Below are 22901 nucleotides of genomic sequence, written 5' to 3' on the forward strand. Positions count from 1 at the left end.
GAGAAAATAAATAATGGAGTTAGGCAAGGAAATGAGCTCTCAACAGTACTATTAATTTATTCTGTCACTAGACAAGATAACAAAAAAAATTTCAAACGCAGAAACTATAAATAAGAATGCAGTACAAATAATATGATATGCGGACGATATAACCATAGTAGCAACAGATAAAAGGGCATTAAAGAAAACCCTCCAAGAAATAGAAAACGTAGCTAATTCGTTTTATATTATGATATTCCTTTAATTGTGGTACCAATCTTACCTGTGAATATGTTTTATGCAACCTAGTATGTTACATTTTGTACGTTGAAAAAAAAAACATTTGTATGAGTCCCTTTCGGGTTTTGATCTGCAAATTATTTACAATTCCTCACCTTACATCACTATTTTGAAAGTCTTTGGAAACTGGCAATACAGTACTTAATGTATATGTCCCAATTGCGATGATTTTGGATCGTCCCAAAAACGTGAGATAAATATGGCAACAATGTATTCAAATAAAATCTTAACTTTACATCTTTGTGCTTTTGGGATGATCTAAGAACTCGAATTTGATGTACTTGGTACTTAATAGTTTTTAAATTATGCAATTAGTGTGCTGGTTTAAAAGAAAATATCATTTGTTAAGTTTTATCTCCTTTGAAATTGTAATTGCATTTTTTATTAAGCGTATGAATGTAAACAAAGCTGTGTAGATTGATATAAAAACTTTGATGTACTATTTGGTTATTATATAGTTTAAGGCCTTTTCTTTTTTTATTTTTACATGAAATATTACTGAGGATTACATACAAAACGGACAAAAATCATCAGAAGAGATGACGTGGATGGAAGATAATAGTGAGATGGTGAGGCTGTATATAGCCAGGGCCGATAATTAAAAAAATAGTATTAGGATGAAACCCGTTGTATTAAAAGGTTAAACATATAACAAAAATTTAATCATATAATGGAACATGTATGATTAAACATCAATACAAAATGGAACAATATGAAAAAATAAAATTATCGGAACATATCAGAGAGAACAAAAATAATACTGGAAACAGCACCGATTAAAACCCTTATAAAAATCAGATGCTGGTAAGACCCTATGAGACAGAGCTAGAAGTACAGATATACGATGACGGGGATGCAAAGTGGAGAACATGAAGGACTTAAGAGTAGAATGGAGTGATCATAATATATAAGCCGAAAGAAAACAAATAGAGTAGTAAAAACGAGGCGAGAGACGGTTCCACGATAGGATAGGAAGATGATCTGTGAGAAGACCAAGAAAACGATGGAACAATAACGTACTGGAGGAATCTTCAAAAGGTTCTAGACGGATGGAGGGGTGGATTATCGGTTGGAGGACAGACAATCAGTAACCTGATATGGTGGGCAGAGTTTGTACAATTGTACCAAATTGATGTATCGATGACACATTAATACTTGCTTTAAAACAAGAAGAAATATAAATTTTTACATACCTAGCTATAGATATAATTTAAAGGTATTTCTAATAGATACGAATAAGAAAAACACGTATATAAAAAGTACTTATATTACTAATAAACTTAATCACATATCGATTTATAAATAACAATAGCAAACAAAACAACAGTTTCTCTTAACAATAACAAAGTTAATTACAAAACTATTGGATGCTCTTATCAGTAATGTAATTGTTACGTTGATCTATTTTTTACATTGTAAAAATTTTAGACTAGTAAAACAGTATGTAAGTAATACACTACTCCAAGAAATTAACGTATCACCTTTAAAAATGGGTCATTTTTGATGTCTCGAATTTCCTAAACCTGTCGTCCGATTTCAGTGATTTTTTTAATATGGTATAGCCTTATTCTTTAACAATATCGCTGTAATAATATTGTTGCTAGACTGGTAAATTGTCATTATACCTACCGGGTGTACCAATCAAACTGTGTTTTTTCTCAAAGTTCACCACACCCTGTGGAATATTCTAGCATTTATAAAATTCTGAAATTAAAACCCAACTTAGCCTCAGATTTTCTTAACATTCTGTTTTGTTATTCAATCGCTTATATGTTGTATAATAAGAAAGTTAGGCACCTACTTTAGCAACTAGCCATGTTTTTCATCAATGCAGGGTGTACGACAAACTTACAAAGGGTAATTCTACATGAAAAAGAAATAGCAGTTTGCTTTATAAACTTATGTCCGCACATGCTTCGTTTCCGAGATAATAGGTGTTGAAATTTGTCTTATAATTTGATGGGTTTTAAGAGGCACTTACTGCGCATTTTTGACATACAATTAGGGATTCCAATGAACTGTCAGTGGTGGCCGGTGGATGGCTAAACTGACATGGCCATAGACATAGTTAAGGGGGGTGGTCATGGCGTATCTAATGTTTACATTGAATATTGACAAATTTGTAAAGAATATCCTGTTTGGTTTTGTTTTTGAAGTTATACTTCTTTACGGGCGTAATGACGGTGAAATTTTATATGGTAAAACCTAGCGACCGGGCGCATGCGCATTATAACTTTGTTCTGATTGGATGTTCAAATGACATGACAAAAATTATCCAATATGGCAGCTGTGGGACTGTGGTTTGGTTATAATGTATGCTTGTTGCGTTTTAAAATTTGTAGGAAAAGAAACAACAAACAAAAAGTTAGTTAATGGTTATACTGCCTTTTTAAATAGTTTTCATATTATATTTTTGGACTTATTTACATAGAAGAGATGATTGTTGCATGCCAATGTGAAAGCTCATCAAACTGTGACTATAGTATGCCTGCCGCAGATCTCGCTTATTCAAAGCTAAAGAATCTTTCACTGGTAAGTGTTTTATAAATAGTTGATCAAATTTTGTTATGATATTTGAACATAGCCACTTTGCACGACGCAAGTGATTGCGAAATTTATTAGTCGTTATACGGGCTCCGATACCTACCTTGAACCTACCAAAATACATAAGTAGTATGTTATACTTTTATTTACATAATTTGATTACCATCAAAATGTCTATCAATATTCACCTAATATATTGTTTTCTTACTCTATGTTTTGTTGTATTTTTTCAATTCTAAATCATTTCAATTCAAAATCAAAATAATTTGATTTACATAAGTTAAAAATGTCAAAAGGTTAATCTGTTTAGTTAGACGATCTTCGCACATAATGACAAGCTGTCTCTGTGGCGAAGTTTTAATGCGAGTGAATCCCAATACAACTCAAATACCAGCCGCGTGGTAAGTTGGTTCGAATCCCAATAGTAACTTTTATTTTTTTATTTTTTTTTATACATTTTATGATTGTAAGTATATTTATTATGTAATTTTATTTTCAGAAAATACGTATTTAGTTAAAAAATTTTCCGACAATTAATGTTCAGAAATCATTTGTGGCATTTTTAATGTGTTGTGGTTCGAATCCCAATAGTAACTTTTATTTTTTTATTTTTTTTTTATACATTTTATGATTGTAAGTATATTTATTATATAATTTTATTTTCAGAAAATACGTATTTAGTTAAAAAATTTTCCGACAATTAATGTTCAGAAATCATTTGTGGCATTTTTAATGTGTTTGTGTGTGTTTTATTTTTTTATTATTTTAATTTTTGGCACTGTTTTAATAAAAATGTTTGAGAAGTAGTAAGTATAAATTAATTTAATATTTAAATAAAATATAAATAAAAAGTATATTAATTTCGTTTATAATCATATAATCATATAATAGAAGTATAACTTCTTACGTGCGTACAAAGTACACACACATTCTTTTTTTGTTAATTGTGTAGCGAAAGTTGTGAAATTGTCATAGCAAATTAAATATGAAGTGGTTTAAACATTGGATACGCCTATGGATGACAGTTTCGCCATGCCATCCAGCAGCCATATTATATCACGCGATTTGGAATGCCTTCGCCATTGGCGTGCATACGGGTAATATGACCCGTCTGCGCGCCAAAGGAGAATATAAAATTCTTAATAATGTGTCAAAAAATGCGAAATAGAAATAACTAACTCTTAAAAGATACCAAATTTCATATCTCAACCGGTTTTAGAGCAATAAATAAATCGTCAGTTTGTAAGAAAAATTTCAACATTCCGTATCTTTATAGTCTAGTCGCAACATATAGGGGGTCCCGTGGGCACTTTTAGCTCGCCGCGATTTGATGTTGGTATTGTAGGTTTTTTGGGTCGCTGAATCCAATGGAAGTGGCCTGGAGGCCCAAATGTGGTGCGTTTAATTATGGTAAAATTATATGTTCTTCAGGAATTATTAGAAGCCCTCTAAATAAATTGGTAGTGTTAAGGTCTTCTCTGGTGTATTTTTGGTCGCTGAATCGAATGCGACTAGTCGCGATTACTTAAAATGTGTTCTTATTTTGTTAATAACAAAATAATTGTTTATTCGCCGAACAGCTCGAAATGCGTTATATACATCAAGTTTGTAGTCTATTTCATAGTATTTTTGTACGCTAAATCGATTGTCACTAGTCGTGATAGCTTAAACTACGTTCCGACTTTGTTATTAATAAATTATTGAAAAAATAACGGTTTATAGTACGTTTACTCACGGTTTTTGCTCTCAATGTTAAAAAACCACTTGGAATGACATTAAATTTGGCACGCACGTAGCTAACATGTCAAACAAAACAAGTGATATTGTGCTGATGTGATGTGTGCTTTTACCCTGGAGGTGAGTTTCACCCCGTTTCGGGGGTGAAAAAAAACCTTTAAAATATTTCCGGAATTGGATAAACTGATTAATTCTAAGCAACTTTTGTCCTATAGAGTTTTTACAGTCAATACTTTTCGAGTTATTTGCGAGTGAATATGTTCATTTTCCAACAAAAAAAACCAAATAACTCGAAAAGTATTGACTTAGTGAAAAAACTCTATAAAACAAGAGTTGCTTAGAATTAATCAGTTTATCCACTTCCGGACTTATTTTAAAGGTTTCTTTTTTCACCCCCGAAAAGGGGTGAAACTCACCCCCAGAGTAAAAGCAGGCATCGGAACAATATCACTTTTTTGTTTGACATCTTAGCTACGTGTATGCCAAATTTCATGTCAATCCAAGTGGTTTTTTAAAATTTAGAGTAAAAACCGTGAGTGAACGTACTATAAACCGTTATTTTTGCAATAATTTATTAATAACCAAGTCGGAACGTGGTCTAAGCTATCACGACTAGTGGCAATCGATTTATAGCGTATAAAAATACCATGAAAAAGACTACAAACTTGCTGTAGATAGCGCATTTCGAGCTTTTCGGCGAATAAACAATTATTTTGTTATTAACAAATTAAGAAAATATTTTGAGTAATCGCGACTAGTCGCGACCAAAAATACACCAGAGAAGACCTTAACACTATCAATTTATTTACAGGGCTTCTAATAATTCCTGAAAAACATCTAATTTCACCATAATTTATTAATAACAATTAATCGCACCACATTTGGGCTTCCAAATTCCACTTCCATTAGATTCAGAGATCCAAAAAACCTATAATACCACCATCAAATCGCGGCGAGCTAAAAGTGCCCACGGGACCCCCTATATGTTGCGACTAGACTACTTGGAAACGAAGCATTTGCGGACATATCTTTATAAAGAAAACTATCATTATTTTTGCATGCAGAATTATCCCTTTTACCGCACTTATTTAGAAACATCCTGTATTGATGAAGATGGCTAGTTGTTAAAGTACCTAACTTTTTTATTATCTAACATAAGCGAATGAATCAAAAAACAGAATGTTAAAAAAACCTGAGGCTATAGAGGTGGGCTTTAATTTCAGTATTTTATAGATGCTGAAATATTCCACAGGGTGTGGTGATGTGAAAAAAACACAGTTTGATTGGTACACCCGATATAGGTACAGTGACAATTTACCTGTGTAGCAACAATTTTGTTACAGCGATATTGATACAGAATAAGGCTATAACGTATTAGAAAGATCACTCTAATCGGAAAACAGCTTTAGGAAATTCGAGACATCAAAAATGACCCATTTTTAAGGGACTATCCTAGTGTAAAAGTACGAAATTCATATACTTTTTTGGGAATTTCTAAAATAAAAAGTACTGTACCAACTGTTTTGAAAATTTGGATGAGCATTTATTATAAAATGAAGTACATATATGTAAAACAATTTTCATAAAAAAATATTGATAATTAAACAATTTATGCGCCATCTACTGATACCGTTAAAATAAAAACATAGGTCCACTGCTGCAGTGATTGGGACCAATAGAGATCCTGAAGCATAAAATTTCAAAGTAATTATTGAAATATAAGATATTTCCTATACCATCAACTAGAATTTTTGAAAAATATTAAAATTTGGAAGAATGACGAAGTGTTGATTTTTTTTAATTAGCTAAAGCATTTTCAGTTTTCAAAAACCGCCAAATTGGCATTTTTGATCCGATCAAAAAACCCCTAGTTGATGGTATTGAAATTTTATGTTTTAGGATCTCTATTAGTCTCAATCACTGCAGCAGTAGAGCTATATTATTATTTTCACGATGCCAGTAGATGGCACATAAATCGTTTAATTTTCAATATTTTTTTATGAAAATTTTTTTACATATACTTCTTTTTATAATAAATGCTCATGCAAATTTTCAAAATAATTGGTACATTGCATTTTCTTTTAGAAATTCCCAAAAAAGTATATGAATTTAGTACTTTTACACTAGGATAGCCATAGCCCCCTTAAGGCGGTGCGTTAATTTCTTGAAGTAGTGTAATTCAACAATATTTGCGATTTTTATAACTTGTATATTGAATTTGCTAAAGTTGTCAATGCTTCAGCAGCATCGAGCTCTTCCCTACCATGCATCATCACGTCTACACCATGTTCGTTAATCTTTAATCTCTTTTTGTTAATATTTATTTTGCTTAAGGTCCAGTCGAGGTAACTGCTTTCACTCGGTATGAAATTAGCTGCACTTTTTAGCCATTTTGACATCATAGGTTTAGTGTCGTCACTGGTTTGGAAGGGTTTTTGACAGTCCCTTAAATACTTTTCCATCATGTGGTTTTTGTACTTGCACGTATTTTGGGAAAATGGATTTTCGTGATCGTTTTCAGTTGTCGAACTAATGTAATAGCACTGGTTTTGGATGTCGTTGTTATTGTTGTTAAAATATGTTTCTTCGTATAAATGTTTCTCTTGTGCATATTTGTCGTTAGTGTAACTCGATGTTTTGTCTGATTCCTCCCATATACTATCGTTTGAGCAGATACTTAAATGTTCAACGTTTCCTTGAACTTGGTTGTTGTAGGTTTTGATCAAAGATGACCATGTTTTTTTATGCGGTTCTCTGCCGGCATTTTTGAGTTTTCGTCGCCAGTTTGCGAACCAATTACACACCTATAAAAGAAAATTTTTATATTTTATTATTATTATATTGAATAATAAAAAAGATTAAACAATACACAGTGCCCTGGAAGAAGTGTTACTCCCCCTTATTAACTTATCTATTTTTAGCACATATGCAAAACGCTCGGACAGGTCGATTTTTAAAATAATCATAGTATATTATAGCATCAATGTTTCGAACTTTACGCAATCCCTCTTCAGGTGACAGGCATAACTTTGATTTTTTTTAAATAGGAAAGTATATCATGTAACACCTCATTTAAAAGATTTTTAGATACTGATTACAAAAATGTATAATACATTAATCCTGTTTGAGAGCGTAGGCGCAAAATTTTGGTCGAATTCTTCTAAATTTAATCATTTTTTAGAATCCTGAAAAAAAACTAATAAATATTTTTGAAAAATTTAAACGCAGAATGAAATATTACAGTATTCTCGATGGTCAAAAGTTCCTGGGAACTCCTATAAGGTTTATTTTAATAAGTCACAGGGGCGAAAAAAAGAGAAAATTAAGTTTGATTTTTAATTTCAAATATATTATTCAAAGGAAACTTTTTGTTTATTCTAAGGGACTGTCATCCCTCGAAAATCTAATCTTTCATTCTGCGTTCAAATTTTTCAAAAATACTTATTAGTATTCTCAGGATTTGAAAAAAATGAATGCGTTTAAAAAGAGTTTGACTGAAATTTTGCGCCTACGCTCTCAAAGAGGATTAAATTGTTATACATTTTGTAATCATTATTTCAAAAGCTTTTAAATGAGGTGTCACATTATGTACCTTCCCATTTAAAAAAATCAAAGTTATGCCTGTCACCTGAAGAGGGATCGCGTAAATTTCGAAATATCGATGCTATAATATACTATGATTATTTTAAAAATAGACCTGTATCCGAGCGTTTTGCTTATGTGCTAAATATAAATAAGTTAATAGGGGGGGGGGGGGGTTAATAATAACCATATTGGTTGAAAAATTTGTTGGTTACGGTTGATGTCATGTGATGCCAGGGATTAATCTGGAAATCTTTTTAGCATCCTTTAAAATCGGATAATATATCGTAACCTTTACTGTTTAAAAACAATTCAAGGGCTTTTACCCGTATATTTTGGTGGCTTAAAGCATGTAAACCTGTAAGTATAACTATCTATTCACTTTTTTACCTTTGTCAAAATTTAACCTCACGTTTGCTTTACTTATAGAGTTATACTTATTTTAGGTGATAACACTGATGATGGAATATTGATTCCGAAAACGTTTTGTTGTGATATAGCCCTTTTTAGGGATTTTAGATATACCTTTTACAAGTTAAGGTTTTTATTTATGTGATTTATGGTATACGTAAACAGCAGTTACAGGAACTTTTCCTTGTGATATTTATAAAAAGGATTATTTACAATAGACTGAATTTACACTCCACAATACCTACCAGGAACAATGGAGTTAGCTCAACGAGGACTATAATTAGCACTGGATGCTACATGCTATGTATGATAGGAATTGGCAATTATTGTCGAAAAAGCAAAGACAAGGATTATAAAACTAGAGAAAGAAGAAGAACAGTACTTCCTTATCTCTATTTGTTGTTAAATTATGATTTTATTGCATAAAAATTGTTTTGGGGTGTTTAAAATGTACTATTTGTTATTTGCACCCTACCTGTATATAAGTTAAACCCGTTTGCACAGCCAACATCTTTTTTTCATCCCGATTGGGATAAGGATTCTCTCTTCTTCGAACTAACCAATCTTTTAAATATCTCTTAATCTCCGGAGTAAAAAGCATTTTGGGTGGTCTTTTCTCCTCACCATATGCTCTTCTGAAATAAAAAATGTAACTTAATAATAAAATCTAATAGGTATACCCGCGTATTTAATTCAAACTTAAAACTGCAAAAAATATTATTGTAAAAAAATGCAATCACAAAAAATAGGGAGATACTGTTAGATATTTTACTTTCACGATTATAAATCTATCTCATAGCAGGTCTTCCTCTCCGTCTTCTTCCCGGCGAGTCCCAGTTTAGTATTCTTAGTATTCTTTAGTACAGGGCCGGCGATAACGGGCCTGCAAGGGATGCACTGCAGGCGGGCGCCCCTTTTTAGGGGCGCCAGAATGAGCTTTTTTCTGTTGGTGTTATGCAAAATACTAAAATAGAAAAATGTATTTTTTTAAATGTGGTTTAAATTTGTCTTAATGCCCTAATCTGTGTTTGTTAGTTTTGAATATTTGAATTGTAAATACAAAAATATGCAATGGCTTATAGAATTCTTACCATGCAGTAGGGGAAGGGGGGGTATGATGGGGTAGCTAAGGAAAATAACAAAAATACAACATAATTACTACGTTTATTACTATTACTAATTGATGGCACGTTACGTCATTAATCTAACTATGATTTGGTACAATCTTTGGAAAATCGACCTATCACATTTTTCAACAATTAGCCATTAATAAGAACATTATGAAAAACCATCTTGCCCCATCCTATGGGGTATGATGGGGTAATGGAATTGGGGCATGATGGTGATGCTAATTAATTCTCACAAAACAAACAAAAATGTGTATTTGCTCCAGATCTTCATTGTCCACCCTAGCACAAGCATTGTGAGCTCAACATCCACAGATCTGGCAGCCTACCCAGGGTCTGACGATGTCACTTTATCTATGGCTGTTTTCATAGCATCTCTCGACCACTCTCCTCTTTTTGTTTTTTTCTTGTAAGTACGTACCATGGTATTATCTAAAATAATAATCCAATGTTATTTATTAAGAAATTTAAATTAACCCAGACTTACCACCAATGTCCCATCATACCCCGCACCCAATACCCCATCTTGCCTCAAAAGGTAACTTTGAACAAAAAAAAATTCACTAATTAAATGTTTAACGTATTCACACAAACAATATGCCATTATAAAAATAAGAATACTAGTAAACAACGATAAAAAAGACATTAATGAGGTGATCATAATTACCTTAAAATAACGATGGTTGTCCTTGCACAAAATTAGATCAACGGATCGCTAAAACAGTTTTCCGTTTGTAGACAAAAAACGCGTGCACTCTCATCCACGGTTTCTCTTGCAGGGACCGTTAGTCGAATGACTCTTAATATTGAGTTACTGCATGCTATTCACCAACGTGTAGTTTCTTGTTTGTGTGCGGTACCCCGTCTTACCTCGAGACCCCGTCATGCCCCCCATTCCCCTAATATAATTTATTGGTCAAATATTTATATCATATTTCAACCAAACAACTTGTTTTGCCAGATGATGGGTCCAATAAAACTGTAACCGAACTTTATTTACCGGGAACATTTGCGGATAGCGGGACACCGACTTAAGTCGGTTCCTCGCTGCCCGGAACACACGTTTTTAGGACACAAGTCCAAAATCAAGTCATTAATAGGGAGAACAGCTCTTCTAGCTACCTCTAAAATCAGGTGGTTTAACCACATAAAGTAATACAGAGGATGTCCCATTACCCAGGGTATCCAAGGTAACATTCAGTACAAAGTCTCCTCATTCGTTATGTAGGTACTACTATAGGGAGGGGTGGTGGTATAGCTTGTACTTGGGGGTCAGATAGATACCACTCCAGGTTATGGGCGGTCAGATAGGTACCACTCCTGGTTACGCATTTTGACCGATTTGATCTTCGGACATTGTGGGTCTCACTATTCCATTAGAAGAGACATAATGTCCCCGAGGCTGGTGTACGAGTATCTGTGTGTATGTGTGTGTGTGTGTGTGTGTGTGGGGGGGGGGCTATTGTGTTAGTTTTGCAGGCGGGCACCTTATACCCTAGCGCCGGCACTGCTTTAGTATTCACTGCAGAACTCTGTTTTCCAACTTTTTTTAATTGAGAATTCTTACGCCAGTCAATGGGAGCAAGAATAGAATATTACCTCCGAATTCTATCCTACTGTATGGATTTTAATGAAATTTTGGAAATATCCTCTACTTATCTCCTAATTCAAAATCTACCCTATGTCGATGTGTGTGCTTTTATCTTGGGGGTGGTTCCCACCCCTTCTCAGGGGTGAACATTTTTTTGGTTAAAATAACCACGGAATTCGCTAGAGAACCTGTAGAGTTCTATAATTTTTTTTGAAAACTCAATACTTTTTGAGTTATTCGTGGTTGAAAATTGGCCATTTTCATTGAAAAATATCACCTTATCGAACGGTTTTTCGCAAATACCTTAAAAACTATGAACCTAACTAAAAAACTGTATAAAAAAGAATGTGTGTGTACTTTGTACGCACGCAAGAAGATATTCTTCTATAATACAGGGTGTCCCGAAAAGATTGGTCATAAATTATACCACAGATTCTGGGGTCAAAAATAGGTTGATTGAACCTCACTTACCTATATACAATAGTGCATACAAAAAAAGTTACAGCTCTTTGAAGTTACAAAATGAAAATCAATTTTTTTTCATATATCGAAAACTCTTAAAGATTTTTTATTGAAAATGGACATGTGGTATTCTTATGGCAGCAACATCTCAAATAAAAATTAAAGTGAAATTTGTGCACCCCAAAAAAAATTTATGGGGGTTTTGTTCCCTTAAACCCCCCCAAACTTTTGTGTACGTTCCAATTAAATTATTATTGTGGCACCATTAATGAAACACAATGTTTTTAAAACTTTTTTGCCTCCTAGTACTTTTTCGATAAGCCACTGTTTATCGAGATATTTTGAATATTTGTCGAATCCACCATATATTTTTATATGGTTAAGTACGATTATAGAGACCTGTAAATAATCCGAAAATTTATTTATAATTTACATTTTTAGGTATATTTTGAAAAAGAAGCCACATCTCGATAAGATGTAACTTATTAAAAAAAGACTAGGAGGCAAAAAAGTTTTAAAAACACTGTCTTTAACTAATGATACCAAAATAATAGTTTAATTGGAACGTACACAAACATTTGGGGGGTTTAAAGGAACAAAACCCCCATAAAATTGTTATGTAAATATATTTAAAAATAAGCCGCATCTCGATAAAAACTGGCTTATCGAAAAAATACTAAGAGGCAAAAAAGCTTTAAAAACGTTGTAATTAACTAATGGTATCACAATAATGAATTAATTGAAACGTGCACAAAAGTTTGGGGTTTAAGGGAACAAAACCCCCATACAATTGTTATGGGTTGGACAAATTTCACTATAATTTTGTTTTAAGATGTTCCTGCCATAAAAATGATACATGTCAATTTTCAATAAAAAATCTCTAATAGTTTTCGATATATTGAAAAAATCGATTTTAATTTTGTAACTTCAAAGGGCTGTAACTTTTTTTATGAGCACATTTGTACTAAGGTAAGTTAGGTTCAATCGAACTATTTTTGACCCCAGAATGTGTGGTATAATTTATGACCATTCTTTTCGGGACACCCTGTATAATAGGTAATTTAAACGAAGTAAATATACTTAAAAGGTTATTTGTACTTATTTTATTTAAAAATCAAACTAACTTTCTTATCTACCACTTTCAAAAAAGAAGAATATCTTCAAAAATTATATAATAATATACTTACAATCATAAAATCTATAAAAAAAATAAAAAAATAATAACTTGCTTGGGGCTTGAACCCACTTCACGTCTACCGCGCCGTACGGAAGTTGACGCCATTTCAAACTGCACCAAACTCTCGTATACGTCATGTGGGAATATACACAAACTAAACGTTTACACCATAAATTTATATGAATTTAATAAAATTATTAGTTTGATTTTTGTCGAAATAAAATACAACAAAATATAGAGTAAGAAAACGATATATGAGATGAAGATTTGTAGAAAGTTTGTTCGTAATCAGACTATGTAAATTAAAGCATTGCCTACTAATAGGTAACTACATTATTTTGTTTACATTTTCCAAATAGATAGGTATTGAAACTATTAGGTATTTCCAACTGAAACATTTAGAATTACGTACCTGCGGCTTTTCAAAACTATTTAAAAAGTCACTATAATTATAAATTTGATTTTATTTCTGTCCACACATCAATAAAAACTAATATTATACAATATTTTTGTTTACCGATAACCTCCATATTGAACAATTATTGACAGATCATTTCAAAATTTCAACACCCAATCAGAGCCCGTATAACAACTAATACCATACTGTCGGTGTGCGCATGCGCGCGGATCAATCAAATTTTACCCTCAATCTATTCGCCGCTAAAGAAGAATATCTTCAAAAATTTTTGTAGGTTATAAAAAAACAAAGAGATGCTTGCCTTCACAAATCTTCCACTTATAATACAAAAAGAGATATGGTAGGTGAAAAGAGTTTATTTTTTTGGTACATGCCCAAATTGGTGTATTCAACTTGAAATAACAGAGAAACGGTCGATTTTAGGTGTATAATGCTATGAATACCTTTTGTAGTGCTTGAAAATACCTTTAAAATGAGCAATACTAAAGATCCATTTCATTCAAACTAAGCGATAGATATGCTGCAAACAAAATTGATAACTAATGTATTTTAAGAAAAAATGAGAAATAATTTTAACCCTCATCCACCAGAATGTAAATGCATCGTTTTCCTTCTACAATACCTTATTTTACTATAGTGTTATTTCTATGTTCAAAAAGTTGGATGGGTTTAAAATGAATGGTTTAAAAAAAATAAGATCAAATTATAGAGCGCATTTTTAAATTTTCTTAAAAATCTTCCTTTTTCTCCATGTAACTTTAAAATGATAAGAGATACAGTAATGAAAAATAAAAACGAAATTTTTATCTAAAAGAACCCCACATTTTTGTGTGGTATCTTTTTTTCGTATCTCTTATCATTTTCGAGTTAATGGAGAAAAGGGAAGATTTTCAGGAAAATTTAAAAATGCGCTGTATAATTTGATTTTATTTTTTTTTCAAAAACCGTTCATTTTAGACCAGTCCAAATTTTTGGACATAGAAATAAGACTATAATAAAAAGTATTGTAAAAGCAAGACGATGTATTTTAATTCTGATGGATGAGGGATTAAATATACTTCTCATTTCTTCTTAAAATACATTAGCCATCAATTTTTTGTAGCATATCTCGCTTAGTTTGAATGTAATTGACATTTAATATTGCTCATTTTAAATGCCCTTTCAAGCACTACAAAAGTTATTAGTATCATTATACACCTAAAATCGACCGTTTCTCTGTTATTTCAAGTTGAATACACCGATTTGAGCATGCACCAAAATAAACAAACTCTTCTCACCTACCATATCTCTTTTTGTATTATAACTTTTATGAAGGAACGAATCTCTTTATTTTTTTATAAGGTACAAAAATATTTTGTATAGTTTTTTTGTTATATGCATAGTTTTTAAGGTATTCGCAAAAATCCGTTCGATAAGGTGTTATGTTTCAATGAAAATGGCCAATTTTCAACCACGAATAACTCAAAAAGTATTGAGTTTTCAAAAAATAATTATAGAACAGTTTTTGCTTAAAATTAGGTTCTCTAACCTCTTCCATGGCTATTTTAACCAAAAAATTTTTTACCCCCTATGGACCCTAAAACATGGACCCTATAACACCCTAAATGGAATCCGGAGCCAAATACCCTCATTTACTGCCCTATCTGTTCCATATTCTCTCTGTTCTTATTCTATCCTCTCTGGTGATTTGTATTAGTATTGATTCAGTGTTAGTAAGGAAAAAATACCAAAAACTATACCTGTTATATACACTATTCCACGAATATACGACTGTGTTGGATTATTTCGATAACGAATATTTTATTGTGCAAAATATGAAGAACGAAAATAAATTGCAAATTGCATTGCTGTTTATTGGAATAATTATTAGAGCTATTTACTTTCGTACTTCTTATGATGCACACTGAAATATTCGTTGTCGCGATAATCCAAAACAGTCGCATTAGGGTAATAAGACAAAAATATACCCTGTTCGTGACACTTCAGCAGCCAGGGTACTGAAGCGTTTTTTCGGCAAGTAATACCTATAGGAACAAATTATAAATATTTCCTGCGTAGGATCTGGCGGCCATTTTTATTTATAAACAATTAACTGTCAAAAAATGGCATTTTCCCTCTTTTTCAAATCAACGGAAAACAGTGAAACTTATAATTTTTTTAGTACAAATATCTTCGAGATTATGGAAAAAGCTTTAAAATGACGTATTCTTATTACTAAGTTTGATATACTCATTTATTGTTGTTAATATAATTGCGAAAAAATGTCGGAATTGCAAAAAAAATATTTTCTCAATAACTGTTTTAAAAATTAGTGTACAGCTTTGAAATTTTTGTCAAATGAGGGTTCTTTGGTGCTCAATATGTGATAAAAATTTCAGAGCGATTCATTCAATTGTTTAAATTTTATTCAAATTGTTTATCCCAGAGAGCATTTTTTTCAATAACGTAAGTCAGAAAAAATGACCTTAGAACCATTCCACAGGTGTCAAATGAAAGAGCATGAGCTACATTTTCAACATGGTTTAAAAAAGTGAATAAAAAATGCATTTATTAGTAATAAATAATTATGCAAAAGTATCGTAAATTTTTCTTTATAAACTTTTTGAATAACTTTTTCCAAAAAAAATTAACTTTTTTACCCCGTTTTAAGTGCACAACTACCAAGTAATGTTATCTATATCATAATTGATAAAAAATTGTAATAAATATGTGTAATTTCTTATATAATAAAATAAAAAGTTTATAAGGAAAGATTTACGATAATTTTGCATAATTATTTATTACTAATAAATGCATTTTTTATTCACTTTTTTTAAACCAAGTTGAAAATATAGTTAATGCTCTTTCATTTGACACCTGTGGAATGGTTCTAACGTCATTTTCTTCTGAATTATGTTATTGCAAAAAGAATGCTCTCTGGGATAAACAATTTGAATAAAATTTAAACAATTGAATGAATCGCTTTGAAATTTTTATCACATATTAATCACCAAAGGACCCTTATTTGACAAAAATTTCAAAGCTGTACACTAATTTTTACAATAGTTACGGCGAAAATAATTTTTTTTGCAATTCCGACCTTTTTTCGCAATTATATTAACAATAAATGAGTATATCAAACTTTGTAATACGTCATTTTAAAGCTTTTTCCATAATCTCGAAGATATTTGTACTAAAAAAACCATAAGTTTCCCTGTTTCCATTGATTTCAAAAAAAAAGTGAAAAATGCCATTTTTTGACACCTAATTGTTTATAAATAAAAATGGCCGCCAGATCCTACGCAGGAAATAGTTACAATTTGCTCTTATAGGTATTACCTGTCGAAAAAACGCTTCAGTACCCTGGCTGCTCGAGTGTCATGGAAAAAACCTTATTACCCTGGACTATATGTTGGTGGAATGAACCATATCGTTTATTTCGCAGAGGCCGTTTGTTCTTGTCCCGCAAACCGCTTCCAGTTCTTGTATCCATTTTTTTTTAAATAATAAACCTTGAAAGTGTCACTTATAGCTTGAAAAAATGTTGCATAAAAATAGATATCATGTTGGATAACAGTCAAAACCTAGAAAAGGAAAAGCCGGGAATAATTCGAAGAAAATAGAACAATAATTATGTATAAAAATAATGACCAAAAACTGAAGAATATTAACCGATGCCAAGGATATAATAGAAAGATGGAGGGAAAACTTCGAACAATTATTGAATGGAGATCCAGGAAAAGCAAAGGAAAAAGAAAACAGCTAATTTACGGATCAGAAGAACACACTGAGGAACAGAAGCTGTAGAGAAGAAGACCTAAAGGAAGCACTAGAAAAGATAAAGACTTGGAAATAAATAAGGGCAGAACTATTGAAATATATTCGAGAAAAAGCAAAGAAAATATTATACAGTTATGAGCGCGCTAATAACCGGCAAAATAACGCAAAAGCTGGAAAACATAATACATTGCGAAACAAAAAGAGATGAAACTATGGAGGTGGAGATTATCGTTTAAAAATGTATAAATAATTAACATTGCATTACATAGTTTCCCACCTTTAGACGTCTGCGACAGGAGTATTTTATAAAGTTCTACTGTCACAGTGACAGTAGTTGTCATACTCCTCTGATACGTCTAAAGCTGGGAAAGTATGTAATATAATGTTAATTTATACGTTTATAACGATAATTTCCACCTCCACTAGTTTCATCTCTTTTTGTTTCGCAATGTATTATCTTTTCCATCTTTTGCGTTATTTTGCCGGTTATTAGCGCGCTCATCACTGTATATCGTAGACCTAATACGGAAAAAAATATTGCGTAGAAAATATAATCGTCAAATGAAATAATTGTACCAGTGCACAAGAAGGGAAATACAAGAGACTGTCAGTACTCTAGAGTCTAGAGGAATATTCCTATTATGTGTAGGAGGAAATTATTAAGCTCAGTACTTTTTATAAACATAAAAGATGAGATAGTGAAAGAATGTAAGAAAACCTTTAAAAATACCGTATAGCACGGAATATAATGCAAATGATAAGTTCAGAAATTATACAGGGTGAGGCAAATAAAGGGCCTATTAGAAATATCTCGAGAACTGAAGGCAACAGAATCATGAAAATTGGAATAAAGGGGTTTTGAAGGGTGATCTAATAAATGAAAATATTTTCATCTCTTTGCTACTTCCGGTTATACCGGAAGTTGCTTATAACTTCGTTTTTTTTTAATGGGACACCCTGTAGTAGTTTGACATCTAAAACTCTACTTACGTTCAAATGATTTTTAATATACCCTACTATTGTTAAGAATCATTAGTATAGCTAAATTTTTAATTTTAGTATACAGGGTTGGTCGAAACTCGGCATGAGTATTTTTTGAGTTTTCTTAAATGGAACACCCTGTATTTTAATATTGTAATGAAATGATATTTTATGGTACTTTTTTATTTCTTAAGCATTCCCTATACCTAACTGCTTTAATTTTTGCTTAATTGTTAATCGCACCAAACAATCTTAATTACGTAGGTATTTTGATAGCTAAACCATTATTGGTAATTTTAAGGACCAGTCTGGATTAATATGTATATATTTCTGAAAAATTATTTGGGATTGAGTATTTTCACGGCCAATCTAATAAAATTTTACGTATTTTTTGGTGCAATTAATGTTTAGCTTGAATCACCAATAACTCACAAATTAAAGCAGTTAGGTATAGGGAATGCTTAAGAAATAAAAAAGTACCATAAAATATCATTTCATTACAATACTAAAATGCAGGGTGTTCCATTTAAGAAAACTAAAAAAATACTCATTCTGAGTTTCGACCAACCCTGTATACTAAAATTAAAAATTTAGCTATACTAATTATTCTTAACAATAGTAGAGTATATTAAAAATCATTTGAACGTAAGTAGAGTTTTAGATGTCAAACTACTACAATTCTACAGAGTGTGAATATTGCTACGAAATTAATAAAAAAACGTAATTATCTTTTAAAATACCCTGTATAACATTACAAAACCTCATACCTTCAGAAAGAAGACATCGAAGATAATCAATCAATGTAAAAATATACAGGGTGTCCCATTTAAAAAAACGAAGTTATAAGCAACTTCCGGTATAACCGGAAGTTGCAAAGAGATGAAAATATTTTCATTTAATAGATCATCCTTAAAAAACCCCCTTTATTCCAATTTTCATGATTCTGCTGACATTAGTTCTCGATATATTTCTAATAGGCCAGTTATCTGCCTCACCCTATATATTTGCAGATGATATATAATACTATTATTCGCTGAAACAGTAGGGAATCTGAAGTACAATCTAGGAAAATGGAATTCAGAAGCAAAAAAATACAAACTAAAAGTAAATAGGTACACAGAACGTAGATAATGAAAATAACAAGGAAAAGACACGGAAGTCCAAATCGAAGTGATGATAGATAAACAAAAAATAAAGCTAACAAATGTATTCAAAAACTGGGAACAGTAATAAATAATAGAGTAAGCATAGAAGATTGTTTAATAACAAAGAAATAGCAAGAAAACCGAAGATAACAGTATTATACGAAACAACATATAGGCTAACGTTTACGTACGGAGCAGAAACCTGGATTTTAAGCAGAAGGCACCAAAGTAGAATACAAGCAGCAGAGAGGAAATACCTCGGAAGAGCGATAGGGGCAAAAGGATAGATAGATTCAGAAATGAAAAAATAAGAGACGTATTTAAAATTAAACCGTTGTTTGGCACAATAAAAGAGAAAAACCTGGTCATATATGGCTCAGTCATATAACACGGATAGACAGTAACAAGAAGTAAAAAGAGTGTGAGAAGTTAAACCAATAGAGGAATTGGCAGATCAATAAAAAAGTGGAATAGTGACATACCAGAGATATTACAAAATAGAATTTATGGGCGGACACAACCCCATATATCTTTAGTGGAAAAGGGTGTGGAGTGATACCTCATTTTAAAGGTCGTTCAACTACTTTTTTAAAAGTACCACATGCATTATATTTCTTTTCAATAGTTTTGAAAATATCAAGTAAAACCGTTAAGATACTAAGTATCGAGTTCAGAATTCCAAAAATTTTTTGGAGTATTGAACTCCAAATTGATTTTTTAAGTATTGGAGTATTTTTTGGGGTGTTTTTGGAAAAAATCAAGTAAAAGAATTAAGAAATTAAGTATCGAGTTTAGAACTCCTATATATTTTAAGAGTATTGAGTCCAAGATTTTTCCAAAAGTAGGTACTGAAAAGAAATGTAATATGTGGTATTTTTGAAAAGTTAGTGGAAAGACTCTTAAAATGATGTGGCACTCAAACCCCCTTTCCATTAAATATTTAGGGGGTTGTGTCCGCCCTGCTAGAGGGTTACTGTAATTTAGTTCAAAACTGGTCTACAAAATGTCCCCTTCACAAATAAATTTGACGTGTTTTTATATATTTTTAGATTTTCTATAGGGACTAAATTATAGAGGGTAGTACCTTTTCAAACTGACACACTGTATAATTATTTTGTTACTTTTAATTCCACAAAATTTTTACACTCCGAAAATTTTATTCAGTGTTAGTAAGGAAAAAATACCAAAAACATTAGAAAAATGGGTTTTCTGAAACTGTTCTGAAAACTATACCTGTTATATCGTTTATTTCGCAGAGGCCGTTTGTTCTTGTCCCGCAAACCGTTCCCAGTTCTTGTATCCATTTTTTTGAAATAACAAACCTCGAAAGTGTCACTTATAGCTTGAAAAAATGTTGCATAAAAATAGATATCATGTTGGATAACAGTCAAAAACAAGATGGTCGGTGTCGTGTTATTTGATCTTTTATGCACTTGTAAGTGATGTCGCTTAAATTCATTTAGGCAAATAAATATTTTATCAGCTGAAATATATAAACGAAGTGTAAAAATGTCCAAAAATCTCTTTGCATTGAAAAAATAGCGAAGCAAAATCCGTAGATCATGTTTAACATTACAAAACAGCGACTATCTTGTCTGACTCATCTAAAAACATGATTAACATTTAAAAATATATTTCATGTTTCCGTTGGTATTGTTCCCAAATTAAAACAAGGATATTTTTTAAAAGCGTTTCATACACTTACCTATAGCAAAAAACGTGCACTGCAGCTTTAAAAAGTTTCTTGTTGGGGTCTACGAGATGTAAACAGGCGTAAAGATTATGAAAAACTGAGTTACACAGTCTGGGCACATCTAGTGCTGTTTTATTTTGAGAGCTTTCAGTCTCCCGCATAGTGTTTTTGTAATTCCTAACCACTATTTTAATTCTGATGAAGACAATAATTATTATCTACTCGTGGTCGCGTCTTCTCACGATTGACATTTTATTAAGACGACTTAATCTAATTTAAATATTTTAGAAATGTTGCCCCATAATTATTAAAATATATTTTACATGAAAAAAAATTGTTAATGAACTTATATTAAATTTTTATAATTAACTTTTTTTAAATACGTAGTTTTAAAATTATTATTAAATAATTTTTATTTGTTCCATATTGCTTAACTTTGGATTACTTACATCTTCATCTGCGGTTCCTTTCAATATCAAATACATACCTACATATTAGTGTAGTAAAATAAAATTACACTACATGTAAATCAAAATGTAAATTTGTACAGGTTGAAACAAATTTTATATCAAAGTTTAGGTGGGTACAAAAGATATTTTCAAAAAAGTATCCAAATCATACAAGGGGATCATTGTTTAAAAAATTAAAAAGGGGTCATTTTTGCAAAAAAATTACTTTTTTAACTGCTGAGGCCATTCAATTACTAATGAAGGTCTATAGGATTGTTTTCTGTAAAGTTGAAGGGTAAATCTTTCACAAAAGTCTTACTAAATTAAATTTGACCCCCTATTTATTTAAATAATTATACATAAATCTTTAAAAACAAATTTGCAAAAAATTATTTTTAGCGTTTTAAATAAGCACTATAAGATATCTTATTTTACAGGATAAGTTGTGCTATATTATCAGTATTAAGCAAAAAAAAAATTGGTCGAAAAATATTTAATATTTTTTGAGATATTGAATTTGTTTATTAAATGTTACTATATTTTCAATTGCAAAAACGCGGTTGTTGCCAAAGAAATATTCACCTGTATTAAATCTTATTATTTTTATGTATATTTTCGATAAATGTATTGATAAATTTAAATTTCAATTAAACTGATCCCTAAAATTGCTTTTGAAAATAATTCAAATTTGTTTATAATTTGTTGTTTTAATAACGTCGCGGTGATTAAATATTTTAAAATGCCGTTTCGATAATTGGGTTTCTGGGAATTTTTCACTAATTAACAAATTTTTTTGTTTTTTACTCCTCTTCTTTTTTTTTTCTTGGCATTGTATTACTACGGGCCCTTTTTGGGTTAAGTTTCATTAAGAATGTCGAATCTCTAAGTTGTAGTTTCTAGACCTAAAAATATCAAGATTGATCTAAAATCACTTAAATAAAATGTGGCTACTTACTGAGTTACAGGGTGTTTTATTTAAAAATTTAAAAATTATTTTCACCAAGTACTTTCAAACTATTTGACGTATCCTTATCGTACTTTACAGAAAGTGTGGGTACTATACAGTCTACTAAATTGTGATAAATAAAAGTTTCTAGCTACCACCAGAGGCGTACGACAGGGGCCAGTTAATGGTTGACCCTTCCCAAATTCTACGCCACTGAGGGAATTACTATTTTAGCGAAATTTTTCGATTCTCCAATACTTTCTATGTAAATAATATACTCTTTACTGGTAATGATTAAGTCATTAGTTTTCGAGATATTGGACGTTAAAAATGAAACGGCATAGTTATTTTGATTCATTCATTCATTCATTTTAAACTTCCAATATCTCTCAAACTGATGACTTAATCAATACCAATAAAGTTATTTACATACAAAGTATTGGAGAATCGAAAAATTTCGCTACAATAGTAATTCACTCAGTGGCGTAGAATTTGGGAAGGGTCAATCATTCACTATCCCCTGTCGTAAGTCTCTGGCACTAGCTAGAAACGTTTATTAATCACAATTTAATAGGGTGTATAATAGCCACACTTTCTGCC

General features: G+C 31.3%; 1 protein-coding gene across 2 annotated transcripts; it reads right to left on the reverse strand.

Moving 5' to 3' along the window:
• Positions 1-1528: 1528 nt before the first annotated feature.
• On the reverse strand, positions 1529-21082 carry LOC114329346 (homeobox protein Mohawk). 2 transcript variants are annotated; one of them, XM_028278407.2, is made up of 4 exons: positions 20919-21019; positions 20447-20555; positions 9029-9188; positions 1529-7364 (listed from the first exon to the last, which is right to left on the reverse strand). In XM_028278407.2, exons 2-4 carry the CDS (start codon positions 20515-20517, stop codon positions 6759-6761), a joined length of 837 nt encoding a protein of 278 aa, XP_028134208.1. In that variant the 5' UTR covers positions 20518-20555; positions 20919-21019; the 3' UTR covers positions 1529-6758. The 2 variants fall into 2 exon arrangements, with proteins under 2 accessions (XP_028134208.1, XP_028134207.1); XM_028278406.2 differs by lacking the exon at positions 20447-20555 and having other exon boundaries at positions 20919-21082.
• Positions 21083-22901: the final 1819 nt, after the last annotated feature.

The sequence above is a fragment of the Diabrotica virgifera genome, chromosome 7 (genome assembly GCF_917563875.1).
Source record: "Diabrotica virgifera virgifera chromosome 7, PGI_DIABVI_V3a".
Classification (NCBI taxonomy): domain Eukaryota; kingdom Metazoa; phylum Arthropoda; class Insecta; order Coleoptera; family Chrysomelidae; genus Diabrotica; species Diabrotica virgifera.

Excerpts from the sequence above, each read along its gene's own strand:
- LOC114329346 (XM_028278406.2), bottom strand. The coding sequence starts at position 21,067 with ATGCGGGAGACTGAAAGCTCTCAAAATAAAACAGCACTAGATGTGCCC. Across the intron at positions 9,189-20,918 it reads GTGCACGTTTTTTGCTATAG|AAGAGCATATGGTGAGGAGA; the intron begins GTAAGTGTATGA and ends TTTTTATTTCAG. Across the intron at positions 7,365-9,028 it reads CGGGTTTAACTTATATACAG|GTGTGTAATTGGTTCGCAAA; the intron begins GTAGGGTGCAAA and ends TTTCTTTTATAG.